The 20,658-nt window shown below is 62.4% G+C and overlaps 2 protein-coding genes across 2 annotated transcripts; one reads left to right on the forward strand and one right to left on the reverse strand.

The window, feature by feature from the left end:
- The first annotated feature begins 664 nt into the window (after positions 1 to 664).
- On the forward strand, positions 665 to 11,850 carry MAN1B1 (mannosidase alpha class 1B member 1). The gene is made up of 13 exons (XM_055322423.1): positions 665 to 930; positions 1,254 to 1,362; positions 2,014 to 2,129; positions 3,731 to 3,885; positions 4,172 to 4,281; positions 5,557 to 5,742; positions 6,426 to 6,574; positions 6,962 to 7,150; positions 8,816 to 9,006; positions 9,216 to 9,336; positions 9,876 to 10,073; positions 10,157 to 10,288; positions 10,983 to 11,850. Exons 1-13 carry the CDS (start codon positions 811 to 813, stop codon positions 11,193 to 11,195), a joined length of 1,989 nt encoding a protein of 662 aa, XP_055178398.1. The 5' UTR covers positions 665 to 810; the 3' UTR covers positions 11,196 to 11,850.
- Positions 11,851 to 12,536: 686 nt separating this feature from the next.
- Positions 12,537 to 16,209, reverse strand: DPP7 (dipeptidyl peptidase 7). Its single transcript, XM_055325723.1, has 13 exons — positions 15,984 to 16,209; positions 15,784 to 15,897; positions 15,564 to 15,703; positions 15,316 to 15,479; positions 15,010 to 15,145; positions 14,843 to 14,924; positions 14,573 to 14,739; positions 14,343 to 14,403; positions 13,908 to 14,026; positions 13,654 to 13,810; positions 13,499 to 13,563; positions 12,926 to 12,996; positions 12,537 to 12,814 (listed from the first exon to the last, which is right to left on the reverse strand). The coding sequence occupies exons 1-13, from the start codon at positions 16,192 to 16,194 to the stop codon at positions 12,679 to 12,681; spliced, it is 1,623 nt and encodes a 540-aa protein (XP_055181698.1). The 5' UTR covers positions 16,195 to 16,209; the 3' UTR covers positions 12,537 to 12,678.
- Positions 16,210 to 20,658: the final 4,449 nt, after the last annotated feature.

A 20,658-nucleotide genomic window follows, 5' to 3' on the forward strand; every position in this document is an offset into this window, starting at 1 on the left:
GGGTGAAGGGGCTGGGACCACCCAGTGAGTGGGTCGGACACCCTGGGGGCGGCTCCCAGTCTGCCCGCCCTCTCCGCCGATAGAGGGGTGGGGGCACCGGAGCGCACGAGGGCTCTCGGGGACAGGCCCGGTGCTCATGGAGCAGGACGCACGGCCAAGACCGCGGGGGGGCGGCGGGCTCAGCCCAGGGGCCCGGCCGCACAGCACCGAGCACGGCCCGGAGCCCAGCCGACCCTCGGGACGCCTCCACTCGCTGCGGGGGCCGTCGTCGCGCCTCGACGATGGACGCGGGGAGCCGCCGTCCCGTCGCCGGGCTGCGCGGCCCACCTAGCTCCGGGCGGGGCAGTCGGGCCCCGGAATCCCCGCCACGCGGCGACGCCGGCGGGTTCCCCGGAGCGCACGCCGAGCCCAGGCCGAGGCTGCGCGCGAGCGGGCGAGCTGTGCGCAGGCGCGCGCGGGCGAGCGCCGAGGCCGTGAGGTCACGGCGCAGGTGCGGCTGTGCGCAGGCGCGCGCGGGCGAGCGCCGAGGCCGTGAGGTCACGGCGCAGGTGCGGCCGTGCGCCGACGCCGTGGGACGTAAACACGCGCGCGCGCGCGCGCAGGGGCCGCGAGGGCGCGCGCAGGCGCAGTGCGGGGTTTAGGAGGGCGCGGCGCAGGCGCATTGGCGGCGCACGCGATGGGCGGGGTGTGGACGCCGCTGCGATGGCTGCCCGCAGGTGTCGGACCAGCGGAGCCCCCGGCCCCTCTCAGAGCCCGGCCTCCTGACGCCGCTAGGGGGCGGGGCCCCCCCGGGCCGCCTGCGACGCTGTCATGTATCCGCCGCTGCCGCTGCCGCCGCCGGCGCCGCATCGGGACTTCATCTCGGTGACGCTGAGCCTCGGCCAGAGCTACGACGGAAGCAAAAGCTGGCGGCGGCGCTCGTGCTGGAGGGTGAGGGTCCGGGCCGGGGTCGCGGGGTCCCGGGGTCGCCGACCCGCAGCCGTCTTTGGGGCCGGAGCTCGGCGGGTCAGGAGCTCGGCCTGGGCGCCGCGGTCTCGGGCTCGGGGCGTCCACACCTCGCGTCCGGGCAGACGGCGGGGTCCCTTCGGCCGCGGCCGTGCGGTAGGCGGGGCTCCTCCGCGCGGCTCTCCCGGCGTCCCTGTCCGTGCCGAGAGGGCCCCTGCTCCGGCCGCGGGAACGAACTGGCCGCGGCGGACCGGGGTCCCGGTGCTGTTGTTTCCGGTCACAAGCCTCCTTCCCCGTGCCTCCCTTAGAAATGGAAGCAGCTGTCGAGGTTGCAGCGGAACGTGATACTCTTCTCGCTCACGTTCCTGATGCTCTGTGGCTTCCTGTCCTACATCAGCGTGGCTGACCAGTGGAGAGGTACCAGCTGCACCATCCCTGAGGGCGGGGCGGGCCACAGGTGGGCAAGAAGTCCAGGCAACCAGGAGCGGGAGCACTGTCAGCCGTGGGGCTAGACGGGGATGTGAGTTCCGTTTGTCCATGGCAGCTTCCTCAGCATCTGCTGTCTGTACCCGCGTTCCCTCCTTTCTGTCTCGCAGAGAAATGGAGGTCCTGTGGTCCCAAGCTCTGCTGGGACCCCCCTCCCCAACTTCCTCCCCGTGTTACCGTTTCTGGAAAGGCCCCGGGCAGAGTCCTGGTGAGCCTGCAGGGGATCCTGCTGTATTTCTCCGTGAGGTGCTGAGGGGCAGCAAGGAAGGCTGAGGAGGTGCTGCAGGCGGCTCAGGCCTGTGGCCTGCCTGCTACCATTTGTACTCCCTGAGAGGGAGGAGGTTAAGACGCCCTGCTCGTGGGGCGTGGGTTGGGGTTAAGGACCACAACTGCCAGCGCCTCGAGAAAGGTTGGGTTCCCTCTGGCCGTTCTGGGATTCACCTGAATGACCTTCCTCAGGTCTCAGCACGTCCTTTCCTAAGGGATCACGGCTGCTGCGATGTCGTCCTCTACGACCCACTTTGAATCTCCTCTAGGCTGTGTGGCCAGTGGGAAAACGCTTGTTTTTATTCTCTTGTTCAGCCGTGGACGGCAGGTCAGCGGAAGAGCAGAAAACGAGACCAGCGGATCCACCCGTCTTGCCAGCTCCTCAGAAAGCAGATGCACATCCAGAAAACATGCAGGGGGCCTTACCTCAGGTACTGTAGCTGAACTACATGTGCGCTTGGAACCGAGGTGTAACTGGGGTCTGTCCGCAGGGTTTTCCAACAGATGGGGAGAATTTTCTGTCTCACCGTGGGGTTGATGTTTGAAGCTCGTGCTCCTCGTTCTGGGCTGGCAGGATGATGCTTGGGGCGGGAAAGGGGAATACTCTTTCCCTTGTTCCTCTCGAACACTTGCTCACGTGCCAGAACCTCTGTTAGCTGGTGAGCAATACAGACCCATTCCCCTCGCGAGGAGCTATGGGCTGGCGGGGCAGGCAGGCGGCCCGTGGTATACATCCTGCGAGGGAGAGGGCTGTGGCCACCGTGAGGGATGAGGCTGGCGCCGGTGCCCCAGTCAGGGGAGCCCCTGTGAGGGTGGCACACCGAATCGATGCCTGAGGCTGAGACTCCGCTGGTTCTGGCTGGACTCAGGAGAGCAGGGCTTGAGTTGAACAAAAGTGCCCAAGGCCGGGGAGGTGGGCTTGCTCAGGGAGCTGAAGCGTCAGAACATCTGGACGGGACAGGGGGGCTGGGATTGGTCCAGGCCGGGCCCTATGGGCAGGGCTGCCCGGGTGAGCAGCAGGACGCAGCTCTCCAAAGTGTCATAACCCGGAGATTGTATGTAAAAAAGCGCGTCTTCTCCCTTGTAGAGCCAGCAGGTGTTTTTTTCACTTCTTCTGGTCGCTCTTTTACACACGGGCTCTCTCGTAATTGTAACGAAAGTGGAGCCGTCCTGGCACGTTTCCCCACCGAACGCCACGTTCCCAGAGCTGTTTTGGGAGGTCAGTGATCCAGAGCGTGGTGTCCACCAGGGGCCTGGACGGTAAGGCCCCTGGTCCAGACCTCGGGACACGGAGCTCCTCATGGAGGCCGCTTGGACTTCATCTGTTGCTCAGGCTCCAGCACTGGTTCCCCACACCTGGGTCAGCCTGGGTGGTTTGCTTCAGCCGGACCCCTTTCTCTTGGCCACGGGGTTCCTGGCTCTATGTCGTTTGCGTCTATACAACGGGAACAGCGTCACGGATTCCGTGGATGCCAAGAAGCAGGGATTTTGTCCGATTCCCAAGTGGGCCTCCTTGCTGTCCTCTGGAGGCGGCGCCTCGTCCAGCCCTGTGTTGAGGACTGGCTGTTCCCGGGCCCCTGCACTCCATCCCTGGACCCGGCGCCTTCCCCCACTGCACCGTTCCCGAGGATGAGGTGCAAGAGTCCTGGGGCGCTGGACCGCGACGGTGTTCTCTCTGGTTCCATCCACAGACACGTGGTCCTGACCCTTTCTTGCTACTTTTACGATCCGTGACAGCCTGGCAACATCCCGGACCTGGAGTTTAACCCGCCGTCTAGGGGTGCACCAGCCCGTTGGCATGGTCTCCGTCTCAGTTGGTCAGGGCCAGGAGATCACACGTCAGGATCTCCTGGCGAAAGCTGCGAGTGGTGATGGAACACAGGGAGTTTCCTCCGGGGCTGTGTGCTTCTAGCCAGTTCACATGCTCCGTGGGGCTGGGCCTGACAGGGAGAGCGTCCCGGGCGGGGAAGGAACAGCACGCAGCTCGTAGGCAAGTGAACTATTTTCACGGGTGACTCATATTTTTATCTAGAAGCCTCAGAGGCATTTCCGACGGGGACCACCCAACCTGCTTCTTAGAACCCCCAGTAAAGACTCCGAGGACCCGAGGCAGGGAGACACCAAGCGGAGGGATGAGGCGGTGGGCGATGCTCATCAGGAGGAAAGCACGCAGAGAACGGTGGTCAGGTACGAGGAGCGCCACGCGGGGGGCTGCGTGTGCAGAAACGCCGAGGCCCCTGTATTTGGTGGTTTTTGAAAACCAGAGAAGGAGAATGAGCATGATGCTAAAGTATATTGTCCTTTCAGAGCAGGCAGGATAGAAGGTGGGGGTGGGGGGCTCAGGGTGGGAGGGGGGGTCCCTGCCTGGAGTGGAGGGTGGCAAGGCACTGGCCAGGGCTGGGCAGTGGGACCTTGGGGCGTTGGCAGTCTTCGCCCTCCAGCTGGCTGGTGGCTCTTCCTTCTGTCCCTGAAGCTGGAGGGGAGCGGTGATTGAGCCGCAGCCCGGCACCGAACTTCCTTCGAGGAAGGCAGAGGCCCCCGCCAGGCCTTCCTCACAGGCCCCCAGGATTCAGAACCCAGCAGGTAAGTCCCTACCTGCACCCCGTTGGGTCTCACCTGGACGCTGTGACGGAGAGGGTACGTGTACACCCGGATGAGCGTGCGGTACATGCGCTGGAGTGCCTGCCGTCCCTCCGAGTGCTGGTCACCCTCAGACCCTCAGGCAGGCCACAGCTCTCCTTAGGGCCTTGGAGAGGACACGGGGCTCCTCAGTAGCCCGTTGACTGGGCCCCGACTGTCGCTGGAGCCACGGGCCGCCGGGTGGGCAGGAGGCTCGTTTCCAGCCTGCGCCCGTGCCACGGCGGGGTCTGGGGAATGTGGAGATGCGGTCGCCCCTCAGCGTCTCCACCCAGACCCATTGGGTCCCAGCAGCTCTGCGGGGTCCTGCGTGGTCACACCAGTAGTCGAGGGACTTCTGGGCGCTGGCACTCTGTGAGCCCCAGGTGGCCTGCCTGCTTCGGTCCTCACGGCACTCTCTGAGGTCATCTGTTGGTGGTGTCCCTGCCCCACGGACCGGAGAACTGAGGTTAGGCCAGTGACGGCCCAGACCACGGCCTCATGCAGCGGGTCTTTGGGTGCTTGCGCCAGGCCAGCTGAGTCTGGGGCCCAGGCAGTGACCCTCTGGACCCGGCTGCCATGGCCTCCGTAGGAGGGGGGGTGGGACACGTGGCCCAGGCATGTGGGGGAGACACAGCGATCGTGGGGCTCTGCAGACGGATGCCAAGGTTGCGGCTGTCCGCGTCAGACCCGTGGGAAGAGCACGTGCAGTGACGCCATCGACATGCACGGTCTCATCTACCTGGTGACTGTGTGATTCGGTCCTGTCCTCCTACGTGTGGAGGGCAGTCACAGGTCCCCCAGAAAGGCTCCGGGGGGCCCCAGGTGTGTCTGTTCCACGGGACTTCCTGTCCTGTTTGCAAATACACGTGCCCGGGGCTGACGGGGCGCGAAAGGGGCCCTTTGAAGCTGAGGCGCCCTGTGCAGGTCACCCGCAGCCAGCTCACGGGGTACCCCTGAAGCCACGGGATCCTGTGCAGGTGCTGGGCCATCTCCTTGGGGGTCTCCGCTCGCTGCGTGTTCCCTGCAGTCCCAGAGGGTGGAGGCGACGGGCCCAGGCCAGGTGGTTGAGACCTCGCCACCTTGGCAGCTGTGTCCAGCTGTGAGGGTCCGACCTTTGGCGCCGTCCACTGCTGCCCCGTAGCCCTGGACGGTGCCCCCCGGCCCTGTTCCTTGTGGAGCTGCAGAGGGGTCTGTCTAACCCTCACCGCGCTGGTCCTGTGACCTGCTCTCTCCCTCCAGCCTCCCCAAACGAGCGTCAGAGAGCTGTGATCGACGCCTTCCGCCACGCGTGGGCCGGATACCGCAAATTCGCCTGGGGCCATGATGAGCTGAAACCTGTGTCCAGGTCCTTCAGTGAGTGGTTTGGCCTGGGCCTGACCCTGATTGACGCCCTGGACACCATGTGGATTTTGGGTCTGAAAAAAGGTATCCGCTCCTTCCCAAACACACAGCCCCGATTCTCCTCGGGTGACACTCGGGCGGGCGGAAGGGAGGGTGAACGGTGCCTGGATGGGGGAAACGCTGCTGTTTCCTTCTGGCGTGCTCTCCTTCTCGTGGGTGACGGGAGTGGACGTGCCGTGCACAGGCAGCTGCTTTGCTGTTTGATGTCAGGCTCCCGAGGACCCACAGGGCAGGCCCCCCCCCCCCAGCAAGTTCCAGCCAGTGCTTCCGCGGCGGCCAGAAGGGGCTCTGTGGCGGGAGGTGACCCGTGACACGAGAGGCCGTCAGCACCGGGGTCTGTGCCTCACGCACGTCCTCCTCGAGCCACACGGATCGGGTGGTCGTGGGATCACCGGCCTAGGTTATCTCTGAGCCGATCTCAGGAAGTCCAGTTAAGTCATCCAAGGAGGCCAACGCCTCCTGTGAGGTGACCCCACGGCCTCGGATGCCACGATCTTTCATGACGACTGCCTGAGCACCCGAGTGCATGCCGGCTCGCCTTATCTGTGTGCTGGGGGGTGTGAGGGCTCCTGCCCAGCCCGCAGGCCATGACTTGCAGACCTGTGGGAGAGAGAGAGAGAGGGGAGGAAGCACAGAGCCCCGAGGGAGAGGCCCCGGGGCACGAGGCCGGCAATGGGCTCCCCTACCCTCGCTGTTTCACGTCTCAGAGTTTGAAGAGGCCAGGAAGTGGGTGTCGAAGAAGCTACGGTTTCAGAAAGATGTGGACGTCAACCTGTTTGAGAGCACAATCCGGATCCTTGGTGGGCTTCTGAGCGCCTACCACCTGTCAGGGGACGAGCTCTTCCTGAGAAAGGCTGTGAGTGTCTCAGCCCGGGCCGGCTCGCGCTGCGGGGAGAGGAGTCCCAGCGAGTGAGCAAACAGTTGTTTCTCGGCTCGAGGGATTGGGGGGCATGAGGGGGTCCGTTCCCAGATCTCCCACCCCTGATCCGGTGGGGCCTCCTTTGCGCACGTGCGCACGAGCTGGCCTAGCGCTGCCTGTATCACCGCGACCTGCAGGGAATTCCTCTCGGAGCTCTGCGGGGCCAGCTCCGATTTGCGGCCATGGTGCGTCGAGGCCGGGTGAAGCTGGCAGGTCCCACGTCCCCATAACTGGGCAGACTCAGGGCCGGGGTGGCGTCATGGGACGGAGGCAAGGCCGCCGGGCGGCAGGGAGCCTTGACGCCTCACCATGTTGTTGTGTCAGGAAGATTTTGGGAATCGGCTCATGCCTGCGTTCCAGACGCCTTCCAAGATCCCGTACTCCGACGTCAACATCGGCACTGGGGCCGCCCACCCGCCCCGCTGGACCTCGGACAGCACGGTGGCCGAGGTCACGAGCATTCAGCTGGAGTTCCGGGAGCTCTCGCGCCTCACGGGAAGTAAGAAGTTTCAGGTAGGCAGGGGCCCGGCGGGTGCAGGGGGCGAGGGCTGGGGTGCACCCCTGACCCTGGGCCGCGGCGACACCACCCTCCCGTGTCCTCTGTCGGTCCCTGTTTGCTGTCAGCGGATCCCTCTTCCTCCCTGATGACGGATGCTGGGGCGTCGAGGCATCACCGGGGCCCAGGTCCTCAGGGTCCCCCCCGCCGGCCTCCCACGTGCCGCAGTGGCATGCGGACAGCGGGGGTGTTGGGAGGAGGGTGCTAGCACCCCTGGGGTCGGCTGGGCTAGGTGGCTCTGTGCTGTGTGGCCTCTGGGCCTGGTGGTGGTTTTTGGACTCCCCGCCCAGCTGTCAGCGTCTTTGTCAGACAGTCCTCGTCCCTCCACGCTCCTCCTGGGTAGCTTCTGCACTCGGCACACTGTGCCGTTCGTTCTCCTCTTTCTCTTGAGACACTGAGATGTGGGTCACGTGCTAAGAATGCGAGGCTCTCCACGTGCAGCCATACCGCATTCCTCGGGCACAGCGGTTGCCATGTTCTGAGTCCCGAACGACGTCCCCCCTGAGAGGTGATCCATCGCCCGTGACGCACCCTCCTGCCCTCCGGGGCCTTGGCCCACATTGGGGACCACAGAGCGAGCCATGTGCGTGTGGGTGGCTCTCCCTGTTTTTCATCCGGCGTGGGCGAGGTCCTGCAGCACAGGCCTCCCGCGTCTGGCCCTTTCGGCGCGCGCGACGTTGTCGTCTGCGTGGAAAGCATTTCCGGACACGTCTGTGTCATGGCACGTGTGCAGGTCGCCCCTGTCCGTGGCCCAGCAGCACCCCATCGTGTGGACGAAGCCCGTGATGTCCTGTCCAGGCGCTCGTCGGCGGGGGGCGCCGGGTCATCTCCGACGGGGGGCGGGGGGGACGGACATGGGGGGTGAGGGCCGTGCTCCCGTGACCATCGTAGCGGGCGCGTCAGGGTGCCCCGCGCTCGATGTGGTTTCCGTACCCATGACTTGCGGCATTTCCGATGCGGGCCGCCCCAGGTGTTTGTGTCCTGGGGGGACGGGTGGTGTGCGGGCCCCTCCGCCTCGGGAGGATCTATGAGTCAGCGTGGGCGTCCGTGTGGGGTAGAGGCCAGACTGCCGGTCTTCGTGCGGGGTCCTGAGCGTGGTGACAAAATGCGCACAGAGTTGTGGAGCCTGGTTGCGGGGAGCCACCTGGGATGACGGGCGAGCTGAGAGGAGCTGAGGCCGTTGGGTCTTGTGGCCGCTCAGGAGTCACCGGGTGGACGCATGGCAAGCCCGGGCGCATAAGCAGACATGCCTGCCTTCCCTCCAGCGAGTGGGAGAAGACGGCCATGCCTGGGCCGGAGGTGGTGGGGACGGGGCTGTGGTCTCGAGGCACAGCCCCCTGCGGCTGAGCTCAGCTCTATCACCGGGCCTGTGGCCCCTGCCCAGGCATCGAGGCAGTCGTGCGTGAACAGACGGGCTCAGCGCTGTGGGGCCCGCCCGGGCGGGTCTCAGAAACCCCCCTGCCCAGGGCAGCCAGGCTGAGGGCGCCATGGCCGGGATCATGGCCTGCTCTCTGCTCTGCAGGGCCCAGTGGGTCAGTCCTGGCGGGGGGGGGGGGGGAGGGACGAGCCCACGGAGCCCCTCTGTGCCACGGGCCACCCTGCTCCCCCCTCGTCTGCCCCAGGAGGCTGCGGAGGAGGTGACGCGGCATGTCCACTCCCTGTCGGGCAAGAAGGACGGGCTGGTGCCCATGTTCATCAACACGCACAGCGGCCTCTTCACGCACATGGGCGTGTTCACTCTGGGAGCCAGGGCCGACAGCTACTACGAGTACCTGCTGAAGCAGTGGATCCAGGGTGGAAAGCAGGAGACGCAGTGAGGCCGGTTTTTGCTGCCTTGGGGTGGGGTCCCCACGCCCCCTGATCCCCAGTCCTTGGCCAGGCAGCCGCAGCCATGCCGGCCCAGCCTCGGCCCCCCCACCTCGGGAACGTGTTTCTTCCAACCATGGCCTTTGTGCCGAGGATGAGGAGGAGGGGGCCTGGGGCCTGCCTGGTATGCGCTGAGGGGGCCCCCTGTCTGCTCAGGTTGTTAGAAGACTACCTGGAAGCCATCGAGGGAATCAGAAGGCATCTGCTGCGCAGGTCTGAGCCCAGAAAGCTCACCTTCGTGGGGGAGCTGGCCCACGGCCGCTTCAGCGCCAAGATGGTGAGCACGTGCGTGACCCGGGGAGGGCGGGGGACCTTGGACTCCCATCGGACAGCTTTGTGAGTCAGGACATTGCAGAGAGCGATGGCAGCCCAGCCGTGGAGCGTGAGTTCTCCCGGTTCGGGTCCGCTTGCGTCGGGTCCAGGCAGGGCTGCGTGGTCCGGACCCGTTCCCGTGACAACAGCAGGGCGCAGTCACAGGGGCACTGAGGTCCGCAGTGGGCACCAGGCCCCTCCCCCAGGGCCCTCCCCGTGCCTCTCCGTGTCCCCTCTGCCCTGGGGTCACTGCTGGTCTCCTACTATGGGTCCCGCTGAAGCCCGGGGGTGTCTGGGGTCGGGGTCGGTTCAGGGGAGCCAGCCGCTACCTCCCCGCCCCCCCGCCCCCCGCTTCCCCGCTCACGTAGAGCGCCAGATGCTGGGCCTGCGGGGAGTCCCTTGCCCGTGTGGAACCGAGGCAGCGCCAGCCCTGCTGTCGGCGCCACGCCCCCTGCCCTGTGCGGCCACAGACTCCGCAGTGGTGAGGACCTGCTCTGATTTCAGGACCACCTGGTATGCTTCCTGCCAGGGACGCTGGCTCTGGGCGCCCACCACGGCCTGCCCGCCGACCACATGGAGCTGGCCCGGGCGCTCATGGACACCTGCTACCAGATGAACCGTCAGATGGAGACGGGGCTGAGCCCCGAAATCGTGCACTTCAACCTGTACCCCCAGAACGACCACAAAGACGTGCAAGTCAAGGTGAGCAGGGCCGGGGTGTGGGGGCGGCTGGGGGCCTGGCCTGAGCTCAGCCCGCATTTCCCTCCGCCCCCCCGGCCCCACAGCCGGCCGACAGGCACAACCTGCTGCGGCCCGAGACGGTGGAGAGCCTGTTCTACTTGTACCGCCTCACGGGGGACCGCAAGTACCAGGACTGGGGCTGGGAAATTCTGCAGAGCTTCAACACGTACACGCGGGTGAGCTGCCTGCCGGCCATGTGGCCCAGAGCGGCTGGGACTGGGAGGGCAGGCACCGTGACCTCGGGAGTTCAGGGCACGTGGGACCCAGGGTCTTGGGGGCTGGGGCGTCCCGAGGGGCTTGCTTGTGTGGGGAGGGCGCCTGCGGCGGCCTGGTATACACGGGGCGCATCCTCCCCGGATATTCCGTGTGGCCTGGACAGCCCTCCTCCACCCCGGGATGAGCTCAGGGGCCCTGCTCCCCAGATGGCACTGGGACCGTGGCGCCTCTCGTCCTGCCATCGGGGCCATGGCTCAGACACGGTCATGCCCTGTCCAGGGCCCACCACCTGCCCTGCAGAGCCAAAGCTTGTCCTTTGCCCTGTGGTGTGGGAGGCGGTGGGTTCTGGGCTCCTCGGGTGCCCTTGGGAGGTGGCGCTTGCCATCGGGTCACTCGAGAGGAGCTGGCATCTCCGAGGGGGTGTCTGGAGGCCCCGTGGCCAACTGGCTCCACTGAGGGGGGCCAGTTCCCTGGTGGACCTTGGGGTCCCCCGACCCCGACCCTGCCCTGGCCCGCGTAGGGCACACTGCGGTGAGGCAGGGAGACTTGGGGTGGGGTTCCTCTGGTTGCCGGGGCCTCACCCCCGGGCCGAGGCTGGCTCGGGGAGCTGCCTGTGCCTGCAGCCGTGATGCCATGGTCTTGCCTCTTGCGCAGGTCCCCTCGGGTGGCTACTCCTCCATCAGCAACGTCCAGGATCCCCTCAATCCCCAGCCCAGGGACAAGATGGAGAGCTTTTTTCTGGGGGAGACGCTTAAGTACCTGTATCTGCTCTTCTCTGATGACCCAGACCTGCTCAGCCTGGACACCTATGTGTTCAACACGGAGGCTCACCCCTTGCCCATCTGGGCCCCGCCTAGGGAGGTGTGATGCCCTTGTGGGCCTTGCCTAGGGTTCTCATTTGTCTTGTTTTTGTGGCACCTGTTCAGGATATCCCTGGTCATATTTTGGTCCAGTGTCCTGGGCCTTGGCCCTTTTGTCCACCTAGCTGGAGCCTGTGGCCCAGGCCAGGCTGAGGACAGAACCCAGCATTCCTTAGCTGCAGTGTCTCAGGGCCTGAGGTGGTCAGGGCTGTTGGCTTCTCGTCCTGGTGGCTTCTTGTCACAGCTGTGTTCTAGGGTCATCGCCATTCAGCCCGTCCACCAGGCAGTCTCCTGCTTTCGAAGAAACTGGAATCATACGTACATTCCTGGTACCCACACGTCTTTCCGTCCCGTCGGTGCCCAGCCCCGTGTCCACATCCCTGCATCTTTGGGGCTGTTCTGGGTACCCCCATCCTGTTCAGAGACAAGAGCTAAAGGGATGTCCTGACATGGGGCTCAGCCTGGAGTCTCAGAGCTTGCTTGTGTGCTGGCCCGAGGGTCTTGGGGCACCTGCGGGCTGTGGTGTTTACACATTGGACTCAGGGATCCTCTCCCAGCCCTGCAGGGGCCGGGAGTGGGAGGGGGGTGGTTCCTTCTGCTCCTGGACCACCCCAGAGAATGGACTTCCCAGGCAGCATAAAAATAGATTGCTATGACAGTCATGTGTGGAGACTCTGTGTTTCCTCAGCTGTGATGGGGGGCATCTAGGCCCCCATCCAGGCCGCGCTATGTGTCCACTGGGGTCAGAAATCCCCTGGGGCAGGCAGGTCGCACACCCTGGAGGGAGTACCTGCCTTCCTGTGAGGATTTCTGCACCCTGGGACCCATCTCTGCAGGTGGGGGTGCCCATCCTCAGTGGAGCCTGCCACTTCACTTGAGCCCTGACATGGGTCACTCCTTAGACACACCTCAGCTGCCAGGGGGTACCAGGTGGTCTCCAAGGTAGGCCCCGCTCTTCTCGTGTGACACCCCTGAGCAGCCCATTGCCTTTGTCATGTCTAGAAGACATGCTTCTCCGAGTCGCTAGGGCTTCTCCAGCTGGTGCACACTGCCTATGTGGAGGCCAGGGCTCCCTGTGTCCTGCACAGAGGTTCCTGGAACAGGATGCAGGGCTGTCTCCAGGTGGGCTAGCCCCGTCTCCCTCCTGGCCTCCCTTTTGCATCCATGGGCATGGCAGCTGTGACAGGACAGGAAGGTGCCTGCCATGGAGGTGGGGCATCAGCAGCATGTCCTCTCCATGCCCCACCCCAGAGGCACTACTGGGGTAGCCAGTAGAGGGCCACATCCGCCAGTGGGGCTGCCCACGGGGTACCCTGCGCCCTCCCGAGCCCTGAGACTGCACACAGACTGGAGGCTCTGTTTTATTAGATGTATGGCTGTGCACAGTGCACTCACCACGTCTGCTCCCTCAACCCTCTTGGCCACAGCCGCTCACCCCCAGAACCTTCTGAGATGCTCCCCAAGTGCTGTCGGTGGGGGGGGGGCGCCCCTCAGCCCCTGAGGCCTCTGCGCTGGCCCCGCCGCAGCCACTGCTCACGTCTGGCTGCTTCCACCCACTCGCCGATGAGCCTGGCCTCAAACCTACGAGCCTCCCTGACGGATGCGGGGTCTTCTGGGTGAGATGCTCTAAGGAACAGGCAGGGGGGCTTCAGCTAGGCAGTGGGCCCCAGCCTCACTGCACCCCACAAGCAGCCGCTGGTCCTGCCCCACACAGCACTCCTCCAGGCAGTACCGCACCTGAGGTCCAGGTGATGGGCTCCCCCCTGGATGGTAATGGCAAGGACCGTCGCGCTCAGGTTACTCCGGATCTGTGGGAAGACATTCAGTCCACTGCCCCCCTCTGCCTGCCATTCCCTTGTCCGCCCTGCAGGGCTGGCCCACTGCAGAGGCAGAAACTCCCATGTGACTCCGTGGCCTGAGTGGCCTCCTTAGGACGGGAGGTTACAGGGCCACATGTCCGGTCACACTAATTAGGGGAAGGGGTGCAGGGTGGGGGGGGGGCGATTCAGCTCAGATTGAGACCTTGGGGCCATGAGCAGCATAGGGCTCTGGGCTCAGTGGGTGGTCTGCTCAGTCTCCCTCTCCCTCCACCCCTACCCAAAATGGAGGAAGAACCATTAAAGGGAGGAGGAAATGGGAGAAGGAAAGTGAAGGCCGCACAGAAGCTAGGTGTGGAGGCTGGCCGATAGCAGGGAGTGCCCCCTCACCTCCCCCACCCCCATGCACCAGGGCTTGCCCCACCCCTAGCCCTTGCCCCCCCTGCCAGGATGCCCCGGCCAGGCCTGGGGGCAGCCTCAGGCCATGACTCACCCCACCCCCTGCCCAGGGGTCCAGGTCCCCGTTGGAGAAGAGGATGTTGCTGGCAGCTCTGAGGTCTAAAAGGGACAGAGCGCAGGTGTGAGCGGTGAGTGGATTGCGGAGCAGAGTCCGGACGGAGGAAAGGATGCCGCCCCCTCAAGCCTCACCGTCCCCCCCGAAGCTGGTCTGCAGCCAGTCCCTCCGAGGCCACACGCCCCACGTGTCCAGGCAGTACTGCTGGCGGAGGGCCTCAGTGAACGGCAGCTCGGGGAAAATGTCTGTCACATTGTTGCTGGAAAAGGTCAGGTTGATCTCGGTGCAGGCCTGGGGGATGCACCGCACCTGGGTCAGGTCAGTGGGGTGGGCGACCCCATCCCGCACCTCGGACCCAGGCGGTCCTGGGCAGCAGGAACCCCCTTACCTGGTAATCCCAGGCCTTGGCATTGGGGCCTGAGCCGCAGCCCGTGGGGTCTGCACAGGCCTGGTACTGCAGGTAGATGTCATAGCAGGGCACGGTGCCCGAGGAGTTGTACACCAGACCTGGGGGACAGGGGTGTGGGACCTGCAGCCTGGACACCCGCCTTGCCCCCTCAGAGGGCTCCCGCATGCCCAGGGAGGAGTGGGGTTCCTGGGGTCTGGCCTCTGAGGGTAGCTAGGGGACCCACTTGACGTACCCCTCCCAGCAGGGCAGGCTGGCCTCCCTCCCTGGACCTCTGTGAGAACCTGTGGACAGAGACCCCCCAGGCCGGGCAGGGACTGCATGGGGCGTTGTTGCTGCTCGCCTCATGTGGGCCTTGCCTCCAAGCCCTGTCCACCCCCCACGTGGCACCAGGCTCATTGCTGAGGGCACACGCACCTGCCAGTGCTCTTAGCCCCTTGATGCTCTGGCTCTCACTCAGCAGCCGGTCACAACCGACCTAGGGATGCCACCAAAGACCCTCACTCAGCCTGCTGCCCCTCCCAGTGTGCCCTTCCCTGGTCCCAGGCCCCAAGTGGCTGTGAGGCTCTTGGGCTGCTCAGCACCGGCTGGCCCAGGGCCCTCCCCAGGTCCCAGCATCTCCTTATGCCCAGGGGTGGGTGTCTTGCCTTGACTGGGTTGGCAGGAAGGTGCGCGATGAAGTGGGTGGGGTACGGGTAGTCCATCATGGCCAGCACAGTGAAGGCGTTCCGGGCAAACCCAAAGAGCTGGGTCAGGTCCTTCCGGCTGGACAGGGACTGGCAGGTGCCAAACTCCCGGCTGACCACGTCACAGGCTGCCAGGAGACGGCGAGACAAATCTCCTGAGGCTGCTGGCAGGCATGGGGTGGGGGACTTGGGGGGGGAGAGGTGGTCGCAGGTGCCAGGGGGGCTCCTCACCTCCCTGAAAGCACAAGTCCTGGATCTGCTGGAATGCGTCCCGCACGCCCTGGGCACACTTGGGACTCTGGCCCTCAAAGTCCTGGGGAGAGGAGGGCAGTGGTGCCGCTGCTGCTCCCGCCGCTGCCGCAGCCTGACCAACCCCAGGCCCCAGGCCCCTAACTCACCGCTGAGACATCCCGGAAGAACTGATAGGAGTCACCGAGGCCGGCCACAGCCACCACAGGCGCACTGGCTGCGAGTGCCCCGGCCACGAGATGGGGGTACTTGATCCTCATGTAGGCGCTCAGCATCCCCCCGTAGCTGGGTGGGGACACAGGGTGGGTGGGGGGGACACAGCCTCCTTGGGACCCTTCCTCCCTGCTCAGAGCCCATGGTGCCCCCAGGAGGACCTTCTAGGTCCCACGGAAATCCTGGCCTTAGGGCCAAGTAAGCGTTTGTAGCTGCAGAGAGTGAGCTGGGCAAGGACCCACCTGCCACCAAAGGCAATGGCAGGGCTGTCCTGTGCCCCGAGGTCCCGCCGCAGCGCGTGGAGCAGCCCTGCGAAGTCGGCCAGGGCCTGTTCCACTGTCAGCAGCTCCGTGTACCCGCGCCGTGTGGACTGCTCCCCAAATGGGAGTGACTTGCCGTAGTAGCGCTGCAGGAGAGCAGCAGAGGGCTGAGCCCAGGACACCCACACCGTGGGCCCCTGACCCCCTCACCCCCCCCCCATGGTACCCACGTGCTCTGCGAAGATGACCAGGGCCTCTTGCTGCGCCGCCAGCTCCAGGATGAACCCCGAGTTGTTGGCGAAGGACCACACATTCCCCTCATTGCCCGTGTAGAAGAATATGGGCCCCTTGCCCCTTTTCCAGAACTTCTCTGTCCAGTGGAGGCAGGAAGCGGCAGGTTAGGGGCCGGGGCAGGACTCCAGGGTCCCGGGACCTCCAGTGCAACCTCACCTGACACCAGGAATCGCTGCAGGAAGGTCTTGTTGCCAAACCTCTCGAAGTTGAAATGGTCCAGAAGCTGCTCAAAGTAGCCCTCCCAAAAGTGGCTCTCCACAACCCTGTGGGCTGCAGGGGTGCATGCGGTGCTCAGCACAGGGGGCCCAAGCAGGCAGGGCGGGGGGTGGGGGCGACGCCTGTGGGCCCACACTCACCCCCGGTCTCCAGGCTGTGCAGCGCCAGCACCAGCAGCAGGGTCAGGGCCCTGGGCAGGGTTGGCCGGGCCTGGGCGCCCATCTCCGCTCGCGGCCGTGGGGTGCAGTCACATGATGGGCGGGCCACCCTCACGTGACAGTCTGGGCAGGGCCTTCCTTCCGGGCCCCAAGGTTCCTGCACCCACTGGGTCGCCACGGAGACTGTCGCCATAGGGACGGGGACGCAGGAAGCAGCAGTGGCTCCAAGTCCTGGTGCTGGGACTGGGAATGTGTGCGCGGCCACTTGCGCTGGCCCTCCGGGGCCCCTGCAGAGGCCCTTGCGCCTGGCCACATGGAGAGCCCAGGAGGCGGGACGGTCCCTGCTGCCCCCAGACTACTCCTTCTGCCATTAGGACCCCCAGACCCCTGCCAGCCTCCGGGCCACACAGCAGCGCCCCAGGCGGAGGGATCCCTTGAGCCCTAGTGGGGGGCTTGGGAAGATGGGGCAGCGGCGGGGGAGGGGCCTCGGACAGGAGGCCAGCAGCCTTATCCACACGACGGGAAGGGGCAGAGGCCTTGTGGCCACAGCAGTGGTGTGCCAGGGCAGTGGGGGGGGGGGTGCGCAGCGCAGGGTATGGCTGCTGAGACTCTGCGGTATGGCAGGGGGAGAGGCACCTGGCCATGGCCCCCTCTGCCTACTGCCATCACTGCCCCTCCATCAGATGTGCCCCAGGAGGAGCCACCTGTTCCCCAACATTCCAGGCCTGGGTTCAGGTGAGGGACCAGAGCAGCTGAGCCACCCCTGCCCCAGCTGCACAGAGAAGGGGAATTGCCTGTTCCCACCCCCGGACTATCCCCAGCAAAGCCTCCAGTGTCCCTGGGCACCCCCCCACCTGGTGTGGAACAGGCCCGGGCGGGGTCCTGCCCTCGCTGCAGCCTGGGAACCCAGGGCCCCAGGACGGAGCTGGGCTGAGGCGGGGAACTGGCCACAGGGGGCCCATGGCCACCCCGCACACTGTCCCAGGACGGTAACTGCGGCAACCAGCATGTGGACAATGACCGTCCATCATCTCACATCACCACATGGGTGTGGTCACCCCGTGGTCACCAAGTGCCACACCACAATCACTCCACAGTCCCTGCCCCCATCCCATGCCCTTGTGTCCCTCCCCTCCTGTCCCTCCTCCCATGTCCTCTTGTCAATGTCCTTATTCCTGTGTTCCTGTGTCCCCATCCCTGTGGCCCTGTGTCCCCACATCCCCCTGTCCCTCTGTCCCTGTGCCCCTGTGTCCTCGTCCCTGTGTCTCTGTCCCTGTGTCCCTGTGTCCCTCATGTCCCCGTGTCCCCATCCCTGTGTGCCCACCGTGTCCCCGTGTCTCTAGTCCTATCTGCCCTCCCTTGTGCCCCCGTCCCCGTCTCTGTGTCCCCGTCCCCTGTCCCAGTCCCTGTGTCCCCGTCCCCTGTCCCAGTCCCTGTGTCCCCATCCCCTGTCCCAGTCCCTGTGTCCCTGTGTCCCCCTGTCAGGTCCCTATGTGCTTACCTTCTTGTTCCCGTCCCTGTGTCCCCGTGTCGCCATCCTGTCTCTGTGTCCCCAAGCTCCCATGTCCCCGTCTCCCTGTGTCCCTGTTCCTGTGTCCTCGTACCCGCACCCAGGGCTGCCTGTCCTGTGTTGAGTAGAGCGCTGCCCTTGCAGGGTCTTCAGGGCCTGTGCAGGGTAGAGGCCAGGACAAGCCCTGAGGGCTCACAGCTCCTCCCCCACCCCGGGGGGACAGCCTCTCCTCCAGCTGCTCCTACTGTCCTCTCAGCTCAGGAGCCCTGACCCTGACAGCCCGAGCGCAGACGCACCATGTCCTCCTCTCCGAACCCTCCAGGCAGCTCCTCCGTGCGGGGGGCGGCCCGGGAAAGCCCAGAGAGGCGAATTTTGACTCCCTCTGCCCGTCCTGCCCACTGGGCAGCCCAGAACACGCGGGTACGTCTGGGCGTCCAGAAGCCACCCTCCAAGCTGCACAGGGGGCCAGTGACGTTGGGGCCACAGCTGGGTCCTGATCCCCCTCCACAGCCCACAGATTTGGGGAGCCAGCCCCTCCCAGCCACCTGCTCTGCCCCCTTAGCCCTCAGAGCTAGCTGCAAGGAACGGGGCGGGGCTGGGAGGCAGGAGACCCACGTGGGTGCGTGTGCTGTTTGGAAGTCGGCCCCATGAGCAAGTACGTGTGTCACACACACTATGACATGCCCTTCACCATTATCCAAGGTGCCTTTACTTGTCGCTAAGCGTTAGTTTTTTGTTGTTGCGTTTTAGAAATTAAAGAAAAATGTATCTAAATCCTTTATCAGATACGTAAGTTACATTTTCTCCCTTTCTGTGGGTGGTTTTTTCCATTGTTGATCTTGCCTTTGATGCACAGAAGTTTTTTTACTAAGTCCAACTAGTTTGGTGCTTGTATTGCTAAGAACCCACTGTCAGACCCAATGCTTGAAGATTTGACCCTGGGTTATTTCTCGGAGTTCTGTTTTTAGCTCTTTGAGTCATTGATCAATTTCTAGTTAATATTTTGTATGTAGTGTGAGTAGAGGTCCAACTTCATTCTGTGCATTTCAAAATCCACCTTTCCCATCATAATTTGCTGAAGACAAAGTTCTTTTTCTCCTTTGCAAAAACTCAGTTGCCACATATGTAGATTTCTGGACTCTCCCTTCACTTAAGCCAGCGTCACACAGTTCTGAATACTGCACCTTTGTAGTAAGTTTTTATATTGGGCAGTATGTGTCCTCCAACTTTGTTCTTTTTCAAGAATATTTTGGCTATTTGAGGCTTCTTGCAATTCCATATGAATCTGAGGATTGACTTTTCCATCTCAGCAAAAAAGGCTGTTGGAATTTTAAGAGGGGTTGCACTGAATTTGTAGATCATTTTGTCTAGTATTGACATCTTAAAATTAAGTATTCCTATCCATGAACAAAAGGTATCTTTCCACTTATTTAGGTCTCCTTTACTTTCTTTTAGCAGTGTTTTCTAGTTTTCACGGTTCAAGTACAGCACTTCCTTGGTTAAATTTATCCCTATTTATTATTTTAGGTGTTCCTTTTAGGGTTTTGTTTTTTTAGGTAAACTCTACACCCAACATGGGGCTCAAACTTATGACCCAGAGATCAAGAGTCGCATGCTCTGGGATCCCTGGGTGGCGCAGCGGTTTGGCGCCTGCCTTTGGCCCAGGGCGTGATCCTGGAGACCCGGGATCGAATCCCACATCGGGCTCCCGGTGCATGGAGCCTGCTTCTCCCTCTGCCTGTGTCTCTGCCTCTCTCTCTCTCTCTCTGTGTGTGACTATCATAAATAAATAAAAATTAAAAAAAAAAAGAGTCGCATGCTCTGACTAAACCAGCCAGGTGCCCCAGTTCCATGTTATTTTAAATAATATAAATTTATTTTTATTATTTAAAATAATTATTCTAATATTTTTTTATTTAAAATTTAAAACTGTTCACTGCAGGTATAGAGGTACGTAACATTTTGTTTTTTTTAATATATATATATATATATATATATATTTTTAAGTATTTATTTATTCATAGAGATGCAGAGAGAGAGAGAGGCAGAGGCAGAAGGAGAAGCAGGCTCCATGCGGAGACCCTGCCATGGGACTCAATCCCACAACTCCAGGATCATGCCCTGGGCTGCAGGTGGCGCTAAACCGCTGCGCCACCGGGGCTGCCCAGTACACAACATTTTTTTTTTTTTTTTTTAATTTTTATTTATTTATGATAGTCACAGAGAGAGAGAGAGAGGCAGAGACACAGGCAGAGGGAGAAGCAGGCTCCATGCACCGGGAGCCCGATGTGGGATTCGATCCCGGGTCTCCAGGATCGCGCCCTGGGCCAAAGGCAGGCGCCAAACCGCTGCGCCACCCAGGGATCCCAGTACACAACATTTTGATTGCTGACCTAGTGCCTTGCAATTTTCCTGAATTTATTAGCTCTAGTAGTGTTCTTATGAATCCTTCTGGATTTTTCTATACACAGGATCGTATCACAAGCAAATAGTTATACCCCTTCCTTTCCAATTCAAATGCCCCTTCTTTCTAGCAATGGTGAGAGCAGGTATCCTTTCAGCTTTGTCTTTCACTATCGAGTATGAGGTCGGCTGTGGGTTCTTCATAAATGTTCTTCATTGTGGTGAGGAAATCTTCTATCCACAGTTTCCTGAGTGTTTCTACTGTTGGCTTTTATCAATTGCAGTGATCATGTAGGTTTCCCATTTCACTCTACTAATACAGTCTACTTCATTGATTGTTCCTTTTTCCTCCGGAAGTCAGCCGTCATTCCATAAGCACGATGCCCCAGAGGTCCACACAAGTCGTTGTACCAACAGATCATCCCCATGTATTCTGTTGTATAGATTGTTAATTTCCTTATAATGAACCACTCTTGTTTGCATTCTCAGGTAAATTCCACTGATCCTGGTGTAAAATATTTTAAATATACTGTTGGATTTGGTTTATGAGTTTATTTGCTAAGATTTTTGCATCAATATTCATAAGGAATACGGGCTTATAGTCTTTTTATTAGTCTTTTTATTCAAATGCATCTGGTTTTCATGTCAAGGTAATATTGGCCTCTAGAATAAGTTACTGTTTCCCCTTCTCAATTTTCTGGGAGTTGGAGATAGATTGGTGTTAACTCTTTAAAATGATATTTT

This window comes from Nyctereutes procyonoides, unplaced genomic scaffold (genome assembly GCF_905146905.1).
Source record: "Nyctereutes procyonoides isolate TBG_1078 unplaced genomic scaffold, NYPRO_anot_genome, whole genome shotgun sequence".
Classification (NCBI taxonomy): domain Eukaryota; kingdom Metazoa; phylum Chordata; class Mammalia; order Carnivora; family Canidae; genus Nyctereutes; species Nyctereutes procyonoides.